Genomic DNA, 19,148 nt, shown 5'->3' with positions numbered 1-19,148 from the left:
TCCTTGCAGGTAACCATGATTTACAGAGGAAGAACAATGATTCCAAGCACCACCCTCCTTTTGAAGCTTCCAGTCTGTTATTCGAACTCAATCAGCATGACAGAGTGATCTCCAGCCTTGTTCTCGTCAACACTCACACCTGTGTTAACGAGAGAATCACTGACATGATGTCAGCTGGTCCTTTTGTGGCAGGGCTGAAATGCAGTGGAAATGTTTTTGGGGGATTCAGTTCATTTGCATGGCAAAGAGGGACTTCACAATTCATCTGATCTCTCTTCATAACATTCTGGAGTATATGCAAATTGCCATCATACAAACTGAGGCAGCAGACTTTGTGACAATTAATATTTCCTGCTTCATCACACATGCTTTTTCAGGTCTGCCCACACATTTTCTATAGGATTGAGGTCGGGGCTTTGTGATGGCCACTCCAATACCTTGACTTTGTTGTCCTTAAGCCATTTTTCCACAACTTTGGAAGTATGCTTGGGGTCAATGTCCATTTGAAAGACTTTGAAATTAATTGCAATTCATCTGATCACTCTTCATAACATGATGGAGTATATGCAAATTGCCATCATACATACTGAGGTAGCAGACTTTGTGAAAATGTATCTTTGTGTCATTCTCAAAACTTTTGGCCACGACTGAACATTTGGTAATAAAGGCACCAAATTGTGCACACACTGCTAGAACTGGTTTTTAGAAATATTTGTAGATGCAGGGCTTTCACAGAATTCACCCAAACAACTCAATAGGGTCTATTGGAGGATTTTTCATTAGCTTACCTGTATGAAATATAATTGTAGTATGCCCAAAAATATCTGAAAATTTTCATAATGATTTAGAATACACAACATTTCAGAACTTGTCAAACAACGCTTAAAACGTATCAGGGTTTTCTTTTTAAAGCCATTTATACAGGTAATTATGATATGTTCCCTAGAAGTCAAAGTTCTGTTTACCTGAACATTCTGAAAATGTGTCTGATGGATAGCTTTGAATGTAAGTTTTCCAATGACACCTGATTAAAGGGTATAATTGAGCAATATCTTGTATACTGACATTGTTTGACATAGGGGAAAATGTATGGGATTGGGGGATGAAAGAAAGAGTGATAACACAGAGAAAGTTATCATTTCTGCACTGCTATCACACATTTCCCAACTCTAGGGACATAAATCCATCCCCCTGATCCCCCTGGCTCATGGACTATTAAAACGGGCCCAGGACAGTAGACTACAACACACAAAAGACTGCAAAAAAAATGGTTAGTAGTCTACATATTCATGTATTTCGCCTACGTTTCCGTGCATATATATTTATGTGCCTCAAAGTTAACAGGCAAAGGTTGTCATACGTGGAGTCATCTGGCACATAGTAGACTAAACAAACTTACCTTAAGTGTATTCAGATTCACCGTTCAAAGAGGTTTAGACTGTAGAAAACTAACAGCAAAATGCTATATATTGTTTTCAAGTAGATTTTTAGCAAAGACCTTGCTATAGTAAAAAAATAATATTTATCTCCCCCTCTCCCCAAAAATACATTGGCCAGTGGCGTTATAGAGATTTTGAAGCTAAGCCACGCCTAATTTTTTTTACATTAACCATGTTTCCCATCATACTTTTTCATGCGGATGAATTACCTGACACATTAAAAGTAACGACTGGGATGATGGAAACGTTAAGTAAATGGGACACTTTTATAAATGTCGACAGACAATTTGTTCGTTCGAAAAGGTGCGATATTTTCGTGTCGGTAAAATTCATTATGCGACAAACGCCTTTAAGTGCAAAGATAATAACCATCAGTAAACTTTGAGTCACGCTGTGATATGTTGTGTGGTCCTTCCTCCCTCTACGACTCGTGAAATCATGCAGATTATTATGCTACAGATTAAATTAGTTATGATAATATCGAGGGTCTTATTCTGGTGACATAATGATCGATGCTTGGCAGCCGTTTGACAAAATACAAATAGGCCTAATATCGCTCTTATCCATAATATTATCATAATGGAGGTTGTCTGCGAGCTGTTGGCTAGTACGCACGTGCCAAGACCAGAGTGAACACATTTGCTATATAATGCAAAAGTTTTTGTGACAACTCAATACAGTTAAAAATGCAATGGACACCTTTGAACTTGTATTTTCCATTCGGTACAATAGAATTTAACAGCAAATGTTATTTTTGTGTGCACTATGTCATCACGCACATCATTTTATCCACAAAATCAGTTGGTGGGGAAATGCGCATATTGTTTTATGCCGATTTTAGATATTCGCATGAAAATCCGTTTAAAATCGGATGGAAACCTAGCTACTGCATGCATGACCAATTACATTTCAATATGATACATTGTAATTTATTATTATTTTTTTTTTCACCTTTATTTAACCAGGTAGGCTAGTTGAAAACAAGTTCTCATTTACAACTGCGACCTGGCCAAGATAAAGCATAGCAGTGTGAACAGACAACAACACATGGAGTAAACAATAAACAATAAGCAGATCAATAACACAGTAGAAAGAAAAAAAGAGTCTATATACATTGTGTGCAAAAGGCATGAGGAGGTAGGCGGATAATTACAATTTAGCAGATTAACACTGGAGGGATAAATGATCAGATGGTCATGTGCATACTGGTGTGTAAAAGAGCAGACAAGTAAATAAATATGAACAGTATGGGGATGAGGTAGGTAAATTGGGTGGGCTATTTACCGATGGACTATGTACAGCTGCAGCGATCGGTTAGCTGCTCAGATAGCAGATGTTTGAAGTTGGTGAGGGAGATAAAAGTCTCCAACTTCAGCGATTTTTACAATTCGTTCCAGTCACAGGCAGCAGAGAACTGGAAGGAAAGGCGGCCAAATGAGGTGTTGGCTTTAGGGATGATGAGTGAGATACACCTGCTGGAGCACGTGCTACGGGTGGGTGTTACCATCGTGACCAGTGAACTGAGATAAGGCGGAGCTTTACCTAGCATGGACTTGTAGATGACCTGGAGCCAGTGGGTCTGGCGACGAATATGTAGCGAGGGCCAGCCGACTAGAGCATACAGGTCGCAGTGGTGGGTGGTATAAGGTGCTTTAGTAACAAAACGGATGGCACTGTGATAAACTGCATCCAGTTTCCTGAGTAGTGTATTGGAAGCTATTTTGTAGATGACATCGCCGAAGTCGAGGATCGGTAGGATAGTCAGTTTTACTAGGGTAAGTTTGGCGGCGTGAGTGAAGGAGGCTTTGTTGCGGAATAGAAAGCCGACTCTAGATTTGATTTTAGATTGGTGATGTTTGATATGAGTCTGGAAGGAGAGTTTACAGTCTAGCCAGACACCTAGGTACTTATAGATGTCCACATATTCTAGGTCGGAACCATCCAGGGTGATGATGCAAGTCGGGCGTGCGGGTGCAGGCAGGTTGAAAAGCATTTGGTTTTACTAGCGTTTAAGAGCAGTTGGAGGCCACGGAAGGAGTGTTGTATGGCATTGAAGCTCGTTTGGAGGTTAGATAGCACAGTGTCCAAGGAAGGGCAGAAGTATACAGAATGGTGTCGTCTGCATAGAGGTGGATCAGGAAATCGCCCGCAGCAAGAGCAACATAATTGATATATACAGAGAAAAGACAGTTGCTGTTTTCAAGGTCACTTTGAGACAAAGGTGGCATTAGACTACTACTACTATCAGTAGACTTGAAGGTCTGTAGCCCACTCTAGTCGGGTGTGTTCAGTAGGCTATTTGAGTAAGAAATTCAATCTGATTCAGATGCCTCTGGATTAGGTGAATGGAAGTAATAACATGCAAGACCACTTAATGTATTGCTTTATATCTCAATTCATGTTGTTCAATCTCTTCTGATCTATTTATAAAAAAATAAATGCTGGCCCAGGGAAGTGCTCCCTGCTGGCCCACGTGTTACCTTAACATATATGGATGGTCGCAGACTTTGGACGTTTCCTCTCCACAAGCAAGGTTTCCATCCAATTAGCGACAGATTTTCATGCGAATATTCTAAAATCCGCACAAAATCAATAGCCTATGAGCTTTTTCCCAGTGACGGTTTTTAATCGAATTGACATGTTGCAGATTAAAGGATGTGCGTGATGACATAATGCACTTAAAAAATACCTTGTGCAGTTAAATTCCCATGTACCGAATAAATAATACAAGTAAAATGGGTTTCCATCGCATTTTCAACTGTACTGATGATTTTCAACAACAAAAAATAGTTGCCCTATATAGAGAGTGTGCCCACTTTAGTATCTGCATGTGCGATCTAAGAAACAGGGTGCAGGGGCAATCGCGCACTGTTGGTTGGAGCGCAGACAGGCTATAACGTTACAATGTATCACGTATAGTCTATTATGGATGAAAGAGCAATATTATTTTTATTTGTCAAACGGCAGCCAAGCGTCGATGGTAATGTCACCAGAGTAAGACCATCGATATTTATTGGAAGGGAGCATCACGCTCACCACTTTGCACTTCAGCCATAATGTGAAGTTCATCACTTATTTCATCTGTAGCCTACACCCTGACGACACCTAAATAAAGGTAGGAATCTATGTTATTCAATTATTGCACCCACACTGCTCGTGAGTGCATCAACAAGCGTCTGCGTTGCCAAGGGCTAAAATAGAAGTCATTCCTATTTCTGACTGCCTCTCCCACCTCCTCATTGGTTTATAGAAGCAGGTACCCATGTGCCATCTCCTCATTGGTTATACCCACGTGGGTGATTGAAAGACGAACTGTTGCAGGTTGTCGTGGTAATACTATGAAAGTTTAGATGTCAATCACCATATAAGTTAAATGATGAAAAAGCCTGGAAGGAGGAGAGATGATTAGAAATTATTCGGTTTACAGTTTTTATGTGTGGATTAATTGTCGGAGTAGAGGACCTTGTGCATTTCAGGTCAAATAATAACTGCCATAAATGATTGCCATAAATGTTTAATGCTTTTCGACCTGTCCCCAAATTAATGTAATTGGTTCAGAGTTTGTTTTGATATTTTAACCTGCGTGTTGTGATCGCGTTTGGTGTAGGGGACAAAATAAATGTATGCACGATGGCGCACGCACGCAGACGGTTTGGGTTCTGTAGCCTAAACTGCTAGCCTAAACTGCATGCTTCCCCGACAAGTCGTATTGGGAGGACCACACAACATTGCGTGACTCCAAGTTACTTCGATAAGATGATTATTAAATACAGTACCAGTCAAAAGTTTGTACCCACCTACTCATTCAAGGGTTTTTCTTTATTTTTACTATTTTCAATATTGTAGAATAATAGTAAAGACATCAAAACTATGAAATAACACATATGGAATAATGTAGTAACCAAAAAAGTGTTAAATCAACATATATTTTATATTCTTCAAAGTAGCCACCATTTGCCTTGATGACAGCTTTGCACTCTTGGCATTCTCTCAACCACCTGGAATGCATTTCAATTAATAGGTGTACTTTGTTAAAAGTTCATTTGTGGCATGTCTTTCCTTCTTAATGCATATGCCAATCAGTTGTGTTGTGACAAGGTAGTGATTCTAAATAAATCACTGACAATGTCACCAGCAAAGCACCCCACACCATCACACCTCCTCCTCTAACCAAAGGTCAATAGGGGGCGCACTAGCACTGCATACCACAGGAGACAGGCTGTGTGGCCAAGTGGCCAACACCCAACAACATGTCCCCTTACCTACATTCACTTTCTCTTCACTTAAAGATCAGACTTTACCCTTCCATCATATATATCATTTTGTATAATACAAGTGCTGAAAATATATAGCCTATACAAGCCAATGCAATGATTCTCCAACAATCAATGGACACAATATAAAACATGGCTGTGATCCTGCATTTTTTTTGGAGAGTGGCTTAAAGTAGGGCAGATTTGATATATAAGCCTCATATCCTCTGGGGGGGGCAGCAGCATTGTCTCTTTTTCAGGTATGAGAACACTTTGTTCACTCAATACCCATGTCCCAGCTCCGCCAGGTACCTCAGACAGAAAACCCTGCTGCGCTTATTGCCTTCTCTATAGAACCTCTGCTTCCTTTCTGTTCTCCCACTGGAGAGGATTGGCTTTGAGTACATGTGCTGCAGAGGATCACATTACTGTTGTTCTGATTAAGCATCCTGATCCGTTTCTTTGTCTTCATTATTCAGATGCTTCATACGACTCCTCAAAACCTCCCAATCGCCAGTATCACCTTAAACCACTTTATATTATTAATCCTATAGGTGATGAATCATACATGTTTTTAAAAAAAAATATATATATATATATATATATATATATATGAGTGTTTCAGTAGATGACTCTTGCGCAGTGGTTCTCAATCCTGTTCCTGGGGACCCAAAGAGGTGCACATTGTATTTTGAATAAGTGAGGAGGGTGTATGTGCAAAGTGAGTATCACTCCAAATAATAAGACACCATTGAACCATGTCGGCCATTTATTCATCAGCAGTTCAGTACAAGAAAATGTAAATAATCTATGACAAAATAAACAGTAATGGAGGGGAGAGAGGATTTAGCTAGCAGCAGACAGACAGTGCTTACATCATATGTACATTATCTTAACTCCATATCTTTTTATCCAAATTACATCTCTAAGCATTTCTCAGAAGCTTTCCAACATGGAACATTGAGTGTTTTAAAGCGAGAAAAACAGGGTGCATCTCAAATGGAACCATATTCCCCAGCAGTGCAGTACATTTGACCAGAGTCCTATGGGCCCTAATCAAAAGTAGTCCACTTTTTATGGAATAAAGGGCCATTAGAGATGCACACACACACAGATTTGATAAAAAGGTAATAAATGCACTTTAGTGTAGGGCACAACGGTTATGTTACAAATATGCACCAGGTTCCAAAGTTAAGTATTAATAATACACATAGCTAATGACTAAACTCTAGAATATGAATTCCCTTCAGTCTTCCATTGATGAAGTTGAGTGCTCTGTGCTCAGGTTTGGGGGGGTGTTATGTTTGGGAAGGGGTACGGGGTGGGTCACTCCTTCACTATTGTAAAGGTCTCCTTGGTGGTGGTTGGTTTACTCAGGGCCTGAATATCGTCTAGGAGCTCCATGGGGGTCACAATGTGGGACGATCCTGGAGAAGAAAAAAAATTACGTTTTTAAATAACAAAATAAAAAGACACACAGATGAAGAACATTCTGTAGTGTTACTTTGCCTGACACTCAAGACCAGGGGTGCAACTTTGGTTTTAGAAAAATATATTTATATATATATTTTTTATCCAATCGGATAAACACTCCAAAACAGTCTACCCAGTTGCCCCATTTTGTATCACATTCCAATTATAGAACTGGGTGAGACAAATGTTCAAAATGTGGCCCCCGTCCCCAGTGAAAGATGTACCCCTGCTCAAGACTGAACCATACTGTACAGCATTTATTTTTCCATTCATTACCTCCTGTTTTTGTACTACCATTTATTTACAACAGGGGGTGTCAAGCAGTAGTCCAGTTACTGGGCTGTAGTTAAGGACAATGAGAATGGTTGGTTGAATCTACAAAAATCTTCAATTCTTTGTGTTCTCGCTTCTTGCAATGGAGAAGATCACATTGGAGGCAATGAGAGAGGATGCAACTAACAAGAGATTGAGATTCACCAACGCTGCCCTGCAGCGCAGCACAGCACGTAGAGTTGCTGCTGTTGTTACACACCTATGATGACCTCACAGGACTTGACGGACTGTGTGACCTGGTAGGCACTGCGCATCTCTGAGTAGCTAATCCCTCCGATGACAAAGATGATGAGCCTGGAGCCACTCCTCCGCTCATCCTGTGTACTGGCCTTGTGTTTCTGACGGGCACTGGGAGAGGAGAGAAGGAAGATGTGTGTCAGTGTGAGTCAGAGATTGGAATTCACTCGGAGAGCCATCATTAATAATAGTTACGTTATCATATTTTTTCCATTAGTTAATCAGATCTGTATTTGTAAGTGTTGTAATTTATAACAGAACCATATCCTAGACCTAGACTATAAAGAGATCAGCTTGTGTAACTGACACGCAGTAACGATTTGGACCAGTCATTGTGACATCCGGTCATAACACACCGCAGGGAGAGGGAGAAGCCTCTGAATGGAGTTCGGTGTGAGTGCCAACGCTCCTTCTGTAACAGCCATAACCCCTTTCCTCAAGCCCAATCGATCCTTTGGGTTGCAATTAGTCTATGAATGTCAATGATGTGCACTTTTTTGTTACCACCCTTTACCAAAAGCAAATACCACCAACTGCAGTTGTGTGACAAAGAATGTTGAATCTTACCTGACAGCCCCAGAGCCATTCCAGGCTGCTGGGCACTCTGACTGGTGTGGCCATTCCCTGGTCTCCAGCTTGTTCTCCACAGCATCCTGGAACACCACACAAAAAGTATTCTTACACTATAACTCATTCAGTCATCATGATGGTGGGGAGGCAGTTACTGGACAATGGGCCCAGGACGTTTGGTCACTTATTGCAGGTCCAAGGCTGGTTGTGTTGCTTAGCTTTAGTTCATAATAGTTATACTTAGGCTGGTATCAGCCATTAGGAGAATTGATCCTGAATCAGTTGTATAGTTATGGGTTGCGCTTGTAAAGCCTCGATCCACTGTTACACAGACGCCATTGACAGAGTTAAATAGCACAGTGACCGAGAAAGGGACTGTGTACTGAGTGACGATTGACATATCATAGGCCTTCCCTCACCCATCCCATTTCCTTCCTAATCCCACCACCCTCCTGTGACCCAAAGGCCACCCAAAAACCTTTATCCCCCTCTGTTCCCTACATCCAAAACAGACTGCATTGACTCACCCATCCTTAACGTTCAGGGAATTTCTGTTACCCAGAACACCACAACATGTCTCAGAGTAGGACTGCTGATCTAGGGTCTGGTCCACCCTGTCCATGTAATCTACATCTAGAAGGCTAAACTAAACCTAGATCAGCACTCCAACTTTGTGAATATGAGCCCTGGTTCCCATCCCTTCCTGTGACTCCCTCTCTTCCTACCCATGTGACTCCCTCCCTACCCCTGTCTCTGAGAAAAGCTAAGTGACACAGTTCTGTTCTGTGAGATAAGGAAACGGTTTATCTTTGGTATCATTAACACTGACCTCCATCACGTCTTTGATGACAGGTGTCCATCGGGACAGGCTGTATGTCTCCTCCTGAGTGCGGTCCCTTCGAGATGACCTACGCATTGGGAAGAAGCTTGGCTGGGTGGAGGGAGAGAGAGGGTGAGAAATAGGAACATAACAATAACTAAAAGGTAGGTAAGATACAAAACGAGAATTGAAAGAAAGTACACAACCACATAAAACTAGTGCCACACTACTATACAATGCACACTGATAGTACTATAGAATCCACCTGGGCTATGAGCCAGCTAAGATTTAGCAGACTATGTACAGTATGCCCTAGAAGTCTCACTTACCGAAGATATGATGGGGACTCCCAGTTCTCGCCAGTTGAGAATGAACTCTCGATCCTCCTCGATCTTAACGTGCTGGATGAGTTTGTTCAGGTTTTCCTCTGTTGTTCCTGTTCAGAACCAAAAAGAAAATGTTTTTAAAAAGAGTATTTGACTAAAGTTCAAATTAAAAGAGATTCTATTGAAAGAATATTCCTATAGCTGAAGCTCAAACGGTACCTTAGTTAAGGGGCAAATAAGGAATTAATGACTTTCCATTTTCAAACCGTAGACTCATTACAATTTCAATATAATAGATGCCATATAAAAATGACTAAATGATCACATGTAAATATAAAGACAGACTGTGAAGGTCGGAGGGTGAGTCAGTGCAGCAGACCCACCATTGAGACTGAAGATGTAGAGGAGAACAGCTCTGATCTTGTCATAGGTACCATGGGGGTGCAGCAGGACAGGGAGCAGTGTCCTCATGGGGTCCTTCACCTTCACACCCTCCACATCAGACCCTACTGCCAGGTCCTATAGAACAGCGAAGACATAACACCACTCAGAAAGCACAAGGTCATACATAAGGGACATGTACAGTACAACAGTAGCATTTTGGCCATACATATGAGATAGCATAAAACATACCTGCTCAGCTTTGCAGAGTTTCTCCACGTTCTTCTGGAAGTGGTTCATACAGTCTTCAGTCAAATTCAGATGGACCGTTTTCTGTGGTTGACATTGAAACATGGCTGATGTTTTTTATTCTAAAAATCACATGGCAGTATAAGTGAACAGCTTTCATTTCCATATAAACCCAGCCACCTAATAGGTGAATGATCCGTTTTCCACAATATTGTTTCCATAAAGACCTATTGAAGAAAGCACTACATGACACTGGGCCTCAAAGGCATCACACACAAACCCATCAGACCAATCAGAATGAGCCAACCAGAGCGGACCAGATCACCTGGCGCTACGTACCTGAGCAACCTGCTTGCGGAAGTGGGGCATCTTCTTCATAAGCTGGGATAAACCGCTTATTGTGATCTAGAAAATATTAAAAATATTGATGAGAAGAAAATAATGATGGGAACTCAAGGGAGGGAGAGGACAAAACCAGATACAGAAAATCTTTCTAGTTTCATGTAGAACAGTGGAGGGAGAACCTAAAATGGCCACCTACCTTTCCATCTGGCTGTTTTTTGTTGGCAGAAATTTCTTTCACCAGTTTAGGTATTTGTCTAGAATATAAAGCACATTTTTAACAAATTATCTTTAGTATAACTATTTCAGAGGTTTAAAAATGTCAAATTAAAATGGATACTTACTCTGACACCTCAGCAATGTGCATGTGTCTGAGTCTGGCCCACAGCTGGTCATCCTCATTCAGCAGGGCCTCCTTCTCAGAACCATCTTTAGACTTGTATCTGGACAGAGAAACAAGTGAACGAACGTTTGTCTTACATCATCATGGCGGTGGATTATATGTATGTCTATGTTTACAGTATACAGCACATAGAAAAGTACATAGCCAGCCAAAAGAGACATTACTTTGTGTCTACTGTATACATGTCTTAGGAGCAGCTACTGTGCAGCTATCCTCTAAATTAATACAGAAAGTCTGTCATATTTATTTTTGACCCATTCAGACATTCCAGAACAAGTGAGAACAAGAAAACAGAACACAAGGCAGGGGTTCAAGGGAGAGTAGACCACGGTCGCTAAGGGAGAGTGAACTACAGCAAGACTAATGGTCGCTAAGGGAGAGCGGACCAGAGGAAGACTAATGGTCGCTAAGGGAGAGCGGACCAGAGCAAGACTAATGGTCGCTAAGGGAGAGCGGACCAGAGGAAGACTAATGGTCGCTAAGGGAGAGCGGACCAGAGGAAGACTAATGGTCGCTAAGGGAGAGAGAACTACAGCAAGACTAATGGTCGCTAAGGGAGAGCGGACCAGAGCAAGACTAATGGTCGCTAAGGGAGAGCGGACCAGAGGAAGACTAATGGTCGCTAAGGGAGAGCGGACCAGAGGAAGACTAATGGTCGCTAAGGGAGAGCGGACCAGAGGAAGACTAATGGTCGCTAAGGGAGAGAGAACTACAGCAAGACTAATGGTCGCTAAGGGAGAGCGGACCAGAGCAAGACTAATGGTCGCTAAGGGAGAGCGGACCAGAGCAAGACTAATGGTCGCTAAGGGAGAGCGGACCAGAGGAAGACTAATGGTCGCTAAGGGAGAGCGGACCAGAGGAAGACTAATGGTCGCTAAGGGAGAGTGAACTACAGCAAGACTAATGGTCGCTAAGGGAGAGTGAACTACAGCAAGACTAATGGTCGCTAAGGGAGAGTGAACTACAGCAAGACTAATGGTCGTTAAGGGAGAGAGGACCAGAGGAAGACTAATGGTCGCTAAGGGAGAGTGGACCAGGGGAAGACAAATGATCGCTAAGGGAGAGTGGACCAGAGGAAGACAAATGGTCGCTAAGGGAGAGTGGACCAGGGGAAGACAAATGGTCGCTAAGGGAGAGCGGACCAGGGGAAGACAAATGGTCGCTAAGGGAGAGTGGACCAGAGGAAGACAAATGATCGCTACGGGAGAGTGGACCAGAGGAAGACAAATGATCGCTACGGGAGAGTGGACCAGAGGAAGACAAATGGTCGCTAAGGGAGAGTGGACCACAGGAAGACTAATAATATATATTATATTTTTTTATTTTTATAATAATAAATATATTCCATTCAACAGACGCTTTAATCCAAAGCAATTTAAGTCATTTGTGAATCCATTTTATATATGGGGAGCCCTGGGAGTCCAACCTGGGGAGCCCCGGGAGTCCAACCCACAACTCTGGCAGTGCAAGTGCCATGCACTACCTGAGCCACACAGGACTAATGGTCGCCAAGACATCAGCTAATGGGGATCTGAATAAAAAAAAATTGTACTGGGACTGAGCTGGGTTCTCACTTGTAGGTGTCGTTCTTGATTGGGACAAGGTCGTAGGCCATGGCCTGATAGGTCAGCTCATGTAGGATGGGGGTCACAGGGTCAAAGCCCCTCTCTACGATTAACAGCTGGGCCTGGGTCTTTCCCTGAGGGGAAAACACAACACACACAGAAAGAGGTATCAATTATTTTGTAGTGTCGTACTATTATAGTATGTGGCTGGCCTCACGAGCCTCACAAACTAACACAAATGACCATGCTAACCTTCCAACTAAATACTTCAACACAATGTCTAGGGCAATACCATCAGTCTTAATGTAGTCTATTGACTGGTGTCCGTCATCTCTAGCTATTTTCATATATTTTCTAACGCTCTCGGTTAAGTCCTTATTTATTGTGTCAACTCCCTGCTGACAACAGGCAAGGTGTCCGCCTCACCTTTTTCTTGCTATTGTCATCCATATCGTAGTGCTTAGTCAGTTTGTAATCCACCAGTGCTGCAAGCTGTTTGGCGTTATCCAGAGTGGTGTTCTCCAACACGGTCTCCCTGACAAAATACATGGTTATGCATGAGTTATGTACATTAGTAACAGAACAGCAGAGTCATATATATATATATTTCTAAACAAGGCAACATTAAACATGTTACCCCCCACAAATGATTGGCCAATTGAGATATCGCTTGACTAACACATTTCAGTTAATCATTATAGCTCCCACCTCAGGCCAATCAGTGTAATTTTGGAAATGCTGGATCTCTATGGCAAGACGCATCATTCAACCAAGTTTCATCCAAATCGGCCCAGTGCTGTCTGAGATGTCGTGTGTGACTAACATGCAAACAAACGTACGGCGGCAGGTCCACAGTCCCCTCCCCAATTTAATTGTGGGGGACAAAGTGTATGATGATTATTAATTCAAATGTTGTGGAAGTCAGTGACTGACTCTTTCCTATGAGTAAACAATCAAGGTGTGGCAACAGAACACTTTAGACATTTATAGTAAAAATATTATATCCGACAGTTATATAATGCAATTCCTTTCGGTCTTTGTAATACATATTCCCATAAAGAATCAAAAACGCAGAATGTGCTTGGGGGCTGAGGAGAACGAGTTGTGTCAGAAGTGGTGTAAACTGAGAAAGCAGAAGCTCTTATCTCCTCTCCCTGACTCACTTCTTGTATCTGACCCCTGGGTTCTCGTCCAGCGTGGCACAGAGAGTGACGATCTGGGCTGCCAAAGTCTCCAATGTCTTCACTTTGTCCTGACTACAGTGAGGGCTGTAGATACTGCGGAAGGCCCCAGGGTTATCACAAGTGAACACCTGAAACATAAAGGATTGCTATACACCGATCATATGTAATGCAGCCTTATCTACATATTCTGATCAGATATTCCAACAAGAACATTCTCAATTTGGACCAACATTTTGAGTAGCACCGATTATTTGTAAATTAACGTTGTATTGTGGTGATTTGTTTCTACTCAGATTAACTTAATAATAGGATTATTATGATGTTACACATGGATGAGAGGAGCATCCAGAAATGTCATTGTGTGTGTTCCATTTATGAAGGCCAAGGTTTTTTGACTGAGTTCATTGTGTTCAGTTTCAATCTCAAATACTAGGTGCCAATAACACACAATAACTGAGCAAATCTTCCCATAGTCCTCCATTCTTAACTGATAAACATCTGTCTCGCCCAATAAAACAGGAATTTTTAATATAATGAAACCTACAAGGGTTTCACAATTCTGATTTTCCGTTAGAGAATCATAGCGTTGACAGATTGCCTCAGCGTATTACATCATAAAGGTTTTCAAGTAATGCTCTTGCAGGGTTTTGTGATCCCTTTCTTCCCCTACTGAAGTCCAGCACCAGCAGACACTCACAGACCAACAACCATGAATAATCTAACCAACATGGTAAAAGTCAGCGTAAGGAATAAAACCAGATAATTATAGAAAGCCTGAGAAGAACAACCACTTACCTGTGACTCCTGGGGCAAGAAGGAAATGTTTAATTCCTTACAGACACGTATATACTTTCCACAGTACAGTTTCATTTTGTTGAACAACTCATCCGAACAATCTGGAGAGGAAAGAAAATAGAGTGCCAGAATTTACAATCAACTCATGAAATTGGTCTACCTTTTTCTAATGATTTGCATCAAAACTAAATTCTCCTTTCTACAGTATATACTTACAGTCAGTGAAATAAACGTATGCTGCTTTGTACTTGGGTTTCAACTTGAAGTCACCAATGAAGGCATCCACACACTAAGCACAGTATGGAAATATTTAATTACAAATACACATTCACAGCACTGTCAAACCTAGTACACATGAATAACAGTTGTATTGTGTTGTTTGTAATGATGATCAATGTAGACATTTCAATATTGAAGTGGGGTATGGTGTACAGATATCTAATGTCGAACCTTTGCTGTCGGGGTCATGAAGTAGATAGCCTTCATTTCTAGTACAGGCTCTCTGCTTTTGTAGAGGTCCTCCACAACTAAGAGAAAACTCAGTTTAATTTCAGGTCATGGTGCAGATATCAACAATACCACTTTTAATTGTTTTAAAGGTCCTGTTTTAATCTCAATATGAAATCATTTCTAGGTAACAATGAAGTACCCCACTGTGATTGTTTTCAATTAAAATGGTCAAAAGGACACAAAAATAGCTTCTCAGCCTAGGGCAATTTCTCTTACACTAAAAGGGCATTAATATAATTTTCACAATTTTACAGTATTATTAAAACATAAGTGTGGAAATACTTTTTTTTATTATTATGTTTTTGACTGAACTGGGCCTTCAAAACATATTCAAAGTTGCCTTGGGCTATTTGTACACTAACGATATGTTAGTTATTCTTATACTGTGGTGGGGACACATTCTTATATTCCTCCTACACAAACGAAACACAGCCTTACAGGGATCTAATAGTTTCTATACCACCACTCCATGAAACAGAAGCGTCACTTTGATGTGTGAAAACTTCCACCACTTGCAATGTAGTTCTCCAATTACAACCAAAGTAATATTTATGGTTTGAAATCATAGTTACAATCCCTAATGACGGGAGACAAGGCCAAGCATTAGATATCTATGGAAATTATCATTTCAATTAGTGCGACATACTGGTAATTCCCTCTTGCATCAAGTCGGACATTTTGCAACATGACGACAGGAGCTTGGTGGTGAAGTGGTCCAATATCAATATCTGAGAAAGAAAATATGTTATGACCTTGATATGAAGACACCTTTTGATTCAGTTAGTGTTGTACGTCATCAGCATAGCATACATTCTCAAGCAGAAGTGTATTGTATCAAAACAATGACTGGATAGTATGCTGTCGGGAATACAGCACTTAACACATTACATGGGCTTTATGTGATGGAATGCAGTCAATGTCTGCAATAAACAGATCCAGTCCTCCTACCTTCCATATTTCTGACTTCTTGCAATCCTCGATGATCGTTTCCTTTATTCCTAGTTGAAAGAAGAATGGCAGTTCGCAAATACTGTATAGTTGACAGCCCCTAGGCTACATTATTATAGACTGTCTGAAAGCTGCCCCCTCCCACAATGATCTAACCGGCAAAACAATTACACATCTTATTTCTCTTATCTAAAGCCAACCCACACAGACATTTTATTTTCATATTTGTTGACAGTGCACTGACCAATAATGATATGTATACAATGACCTAGGCGTCTGCCAAGAACAGCTGCGGCTACCAACTAGCTAGGTATCGCTAGGTAGTTAGCAAGTTAGCTATCTGGCTAACATGGCTGGCTAACGAATCAAATTGGATGGGGTTCCCCATTGTTATTCATGTGCAAACAAGTTATATGGTATAACTAAGAATCGCAGTTGTAATCACAAAGTAGATAAACACCAAAAATGGAACACACTAAAGTTCATTTCGGAACTCTTTGGCCACTGACACATGGCTAGTTTGCAAACTTTCGTATCAGAAGTTATGGCTAGTTGACATTCCATTGTCAGAGAAGAAAAACACAACTTTGCAAAAGTTCAAGTGAATAACATAATCTGAGTAGCTATTAGTTCGAAATAAGCCCGATACGTTCAGTAGCTAAACGTTGCCATAATCAGTTTCACTTACTTTGCCAAACTACTCTTTTTAGCCCGTGCTCTGAAACAGTTGCCATCTTGTTTCTTTTTTTCCAATTTCCACTGGCGCTTGCCCTGTCCCGTACTTTGTGCGTCATCAGTGTCGACAACTACGCGCGAGTAGTCTGTTGTAGTCCGAATTATGAGAAATGGTAGTTTTCTGGGTTCAGAATTTTAGTTGTTTATTTATTTCACCTTTATTTAACCAGGTAGGCAAGTCGAGAACAAGTTCTCATTTACAATTGCGACCTGGCCAAGATAAAGCAAAGCAGTTCGACACATACAAGAACACAGAGTTACACATGGAGTAAAACAAACATACATTATTGAATAATTCAGTCGAAAAATAAGTCTATATACGATGTGAGCAAATGAGGTGAGATAAGGGAGGTAAAGGCAAAAAAAGGCCATGGTGGCGAAGTAAATACAATTTAATAAGTAAAACACTGGAATGGTAGATTTGCAGTGGAAGAATGTGCAAAGTCGAAATAAAAATAATGGGATAGTGAACAGTAAACGTAGCAGTGGCGTAAATGACTTTACTAATAAAAATACTATCAAGTACTACTTAAGTCGTTTTTGGGGTTATCTGTACTTTGCTTTGCTATTTATATTTTTGACAACTTTTACTTTTACTTCACTACATTCCGAAATAATTTACTTTTTACTCCATACATTTTCCCATTTTGAATGCTTAGCAGAACAGGAAAAGGGTCCAACTCTTTTATTTATTTATTTTTATTAACAACAAATCAATACTGTGAGTACATGAGGGAACACAAGTATATATAGATTATACACAATGGACAATTGAGCTAGGGGTAGAATATCACATTACCCAAAGACCTTAAGAGACATACATATGCTTTTTTGTTAGTAGAGTATTTAATTGTCTGAAAATACAGTTCCATTTTTTTTGTAGGGTAAGAAATGTTGTTTTTTGTTTGTAAATTTACATTTGTGAATATGAAATTTGGCCAAAAGAATAATGAAATTGCAGTGCTAGCTGTGCCACCAGAGACTCTGGGTTCGCGCCCAGGCTCTGTCGCAGCCGGCCGCGACCGGGTGGTCCATGGGGCGAAGCACAATTGGCCTAGTGTCGTCCGGGTTAGGGAGGGTTTGACCGGTAGGAATATCCTTGTCTCATCGCGCACTAGCGACTCCTGTGGCGGGCCGGGCGCAGTGCACGCTAACCAAGGTCGCCAGGTGTACGGTGTTTCTTCCGACATATTGGTGCGGCTATGGCTTCCGGGTTGGATGCGAGCTGTGTTAAGAAGCAGTGCGGCTTGGTTGGGTTGTGTTTCGGAGGACGCATGGCTTTCGATCTTCGTCTCTCCCGAGCCCATACGGGAGTTGTAGCGATGAGACAAGATAGTAACTACTAACAATTGGATACCACAAAATTGGGAAGAAAAGGGGGTAAAAAAAGTATAAACAAAAAAACATAGAAATTACATAGAAATGTTTCAGCTTATTCCTATCGTAGGTAAAGAATCCAAGCAGTACATCTCTCCACAATAGTGTAAGATCTTCATAAAAGTGTTCAATTATAAATCTACTGATGTCTTGCCACAGTTTTCTTACATGCATACAATGCCAAAAAAGATGCAACACTGTTTCTGGTTGGTCATTACAAAAGGAGCTATTTGAGTTGATGCTTTCCTTAAACTTCTTCATATAGTGGTTGGCAGGATAATATTTATTAATAATTTGAAAGGAAACTTCCTTAATTCTGTTAACAAGTAGGTATGTGTGTGGCAACATCCAAACTTTTTTCCAACAGATATTATCAATAAATCAATTCCAATAAGACATGACAAGGTATAGATACAACATCCTGCTGAAACAAGGTTCGTACCGCTCTGTTGTTGAATGGACCAAAAGAGAAACAAATCTTTCCTACTGATGAGTCAACAGGGTCAATAGAAGGTAGGCTCTGAGGGTCAGGTCTTGACACGTTCCTGAATAATAGAGCAACACCTGAGGGAATGGCATCTAAAACAATTGCAAAATCTTTAGGTGTTACAGGGACCTTGTAAAGTGATAAGAATTCCTTATAACTGAGTAAAAGACTCTCTGCATTTACCAGTTGGCTCACCAATAGGATATTATTTCGGAACCAATATTATAAAAACAAATAAGTATTTTTATACAATATATCCCGATTATTCCATATATAATATCTGTGTGGAGAAAAATTGTATTTATAAATTAAGGACCATGACAAGAAAACCTGCCAATGAAAAGCAGAAAGTTTCACTGGAACTTTGTCAATATTATAATTGCAAAACAACATGAAGTTAAGGCCACCAAAAGTAGAGAAGACATGATGAGGAATATACATTTACATTTAAGTCATTTAGCAGACGCTCTTATCCAGAACGACTTACAAATTGGTGCATACACCTTATGACATCCAGTGGAACAGCCACTTACAATAGTGCATCTAAATCTTTTTAGGGGGGAGAAGGATTACTTACCCTATCCTAGGTATTCCTTGAAGAGGTGGGGTTTCAGGTGTCTCCGGAAGGTGGTGATTGACTCCGCTGTCCTGGCGTCGTGAGGGAGTTTGTTCCACCATTGGGGGCCAGAGCAGCGAACAGTTTTGACTGGGCTGAGCGGGA

General features: G+C 40.9%; 1 protein-coding gene across 1 annotated transcript; it reads right to left on the bottom strand.

Annotated features, from left to right (window-relative positions):
* Nucleotides 1-6,443: 6,443 nt before the first annotated feature.
* LOC118393670 (syntaxin-binding protein 3) lies at nucleotides 6,444-16,654 on the bottom strand. The gene is made up of 19 exons (XM_035786615.2): nucleotides 16,517-16,654; nucleotides 15,829-15,878; nucleotides 15,527-15,608; nucleotides 14,821-14,897; nucleotides 14,587-14,659; nucleotides 14,371-14,471; nucleotides 13,555-13,703; nucleotides 12,818-12,926; nucleotides 12,401-12,525; nucleotides 10,768-10,866; nucleotides 10,623-10,680; nucleotides 10,421-10,486; nucleotides 10,085-10,165; nucleotides 9,835-9,970; nucleotides 9,455-9,561; nucleotides 9,135-9,236; nucleotides 8,303-8,388; nucleotides 7,698-7,846; nucleotides 6,444-7,119 (listed from the first exon to the last, which is right to left on the bottom strand). Exons 1-19 carry the CDS (start codon nucleotides 16,620-16,622, stop codon nucleotides 7,019-7,021), a joined length of 1,857 nt encoding a protein of 618 aa, XP_035642508.1. The 5' UTR covers nucleotides 16,623-16,654; the 3' UTR covers nucleotides 6,444-7,018.
* Nucleotides 16,655-19,148: the final 2,494 nt, after the last annotated feature.

Source organism: Oncorhynchus keta, chromosome 1 (genome assembly GCF_023373465.1).
Source record: "Oncorhynchus keta strain PuntledgeMale-10-30-2019 chromosome 1, Oket_V2, whole genome shotgun sequence".
Classification (NCBI taxonomy): domain Eukaryota; kingdom Metazoa; phylum Chordata; class Actinopteri; order Salmoniformes; family Salmonidae; genus Oncorhynchus; species Oncorhynchus keta.
Note: the sequence above shows the minus strand (reverse complement) of the source record. Positions and strands in the feature narration are given on the sequence as shown.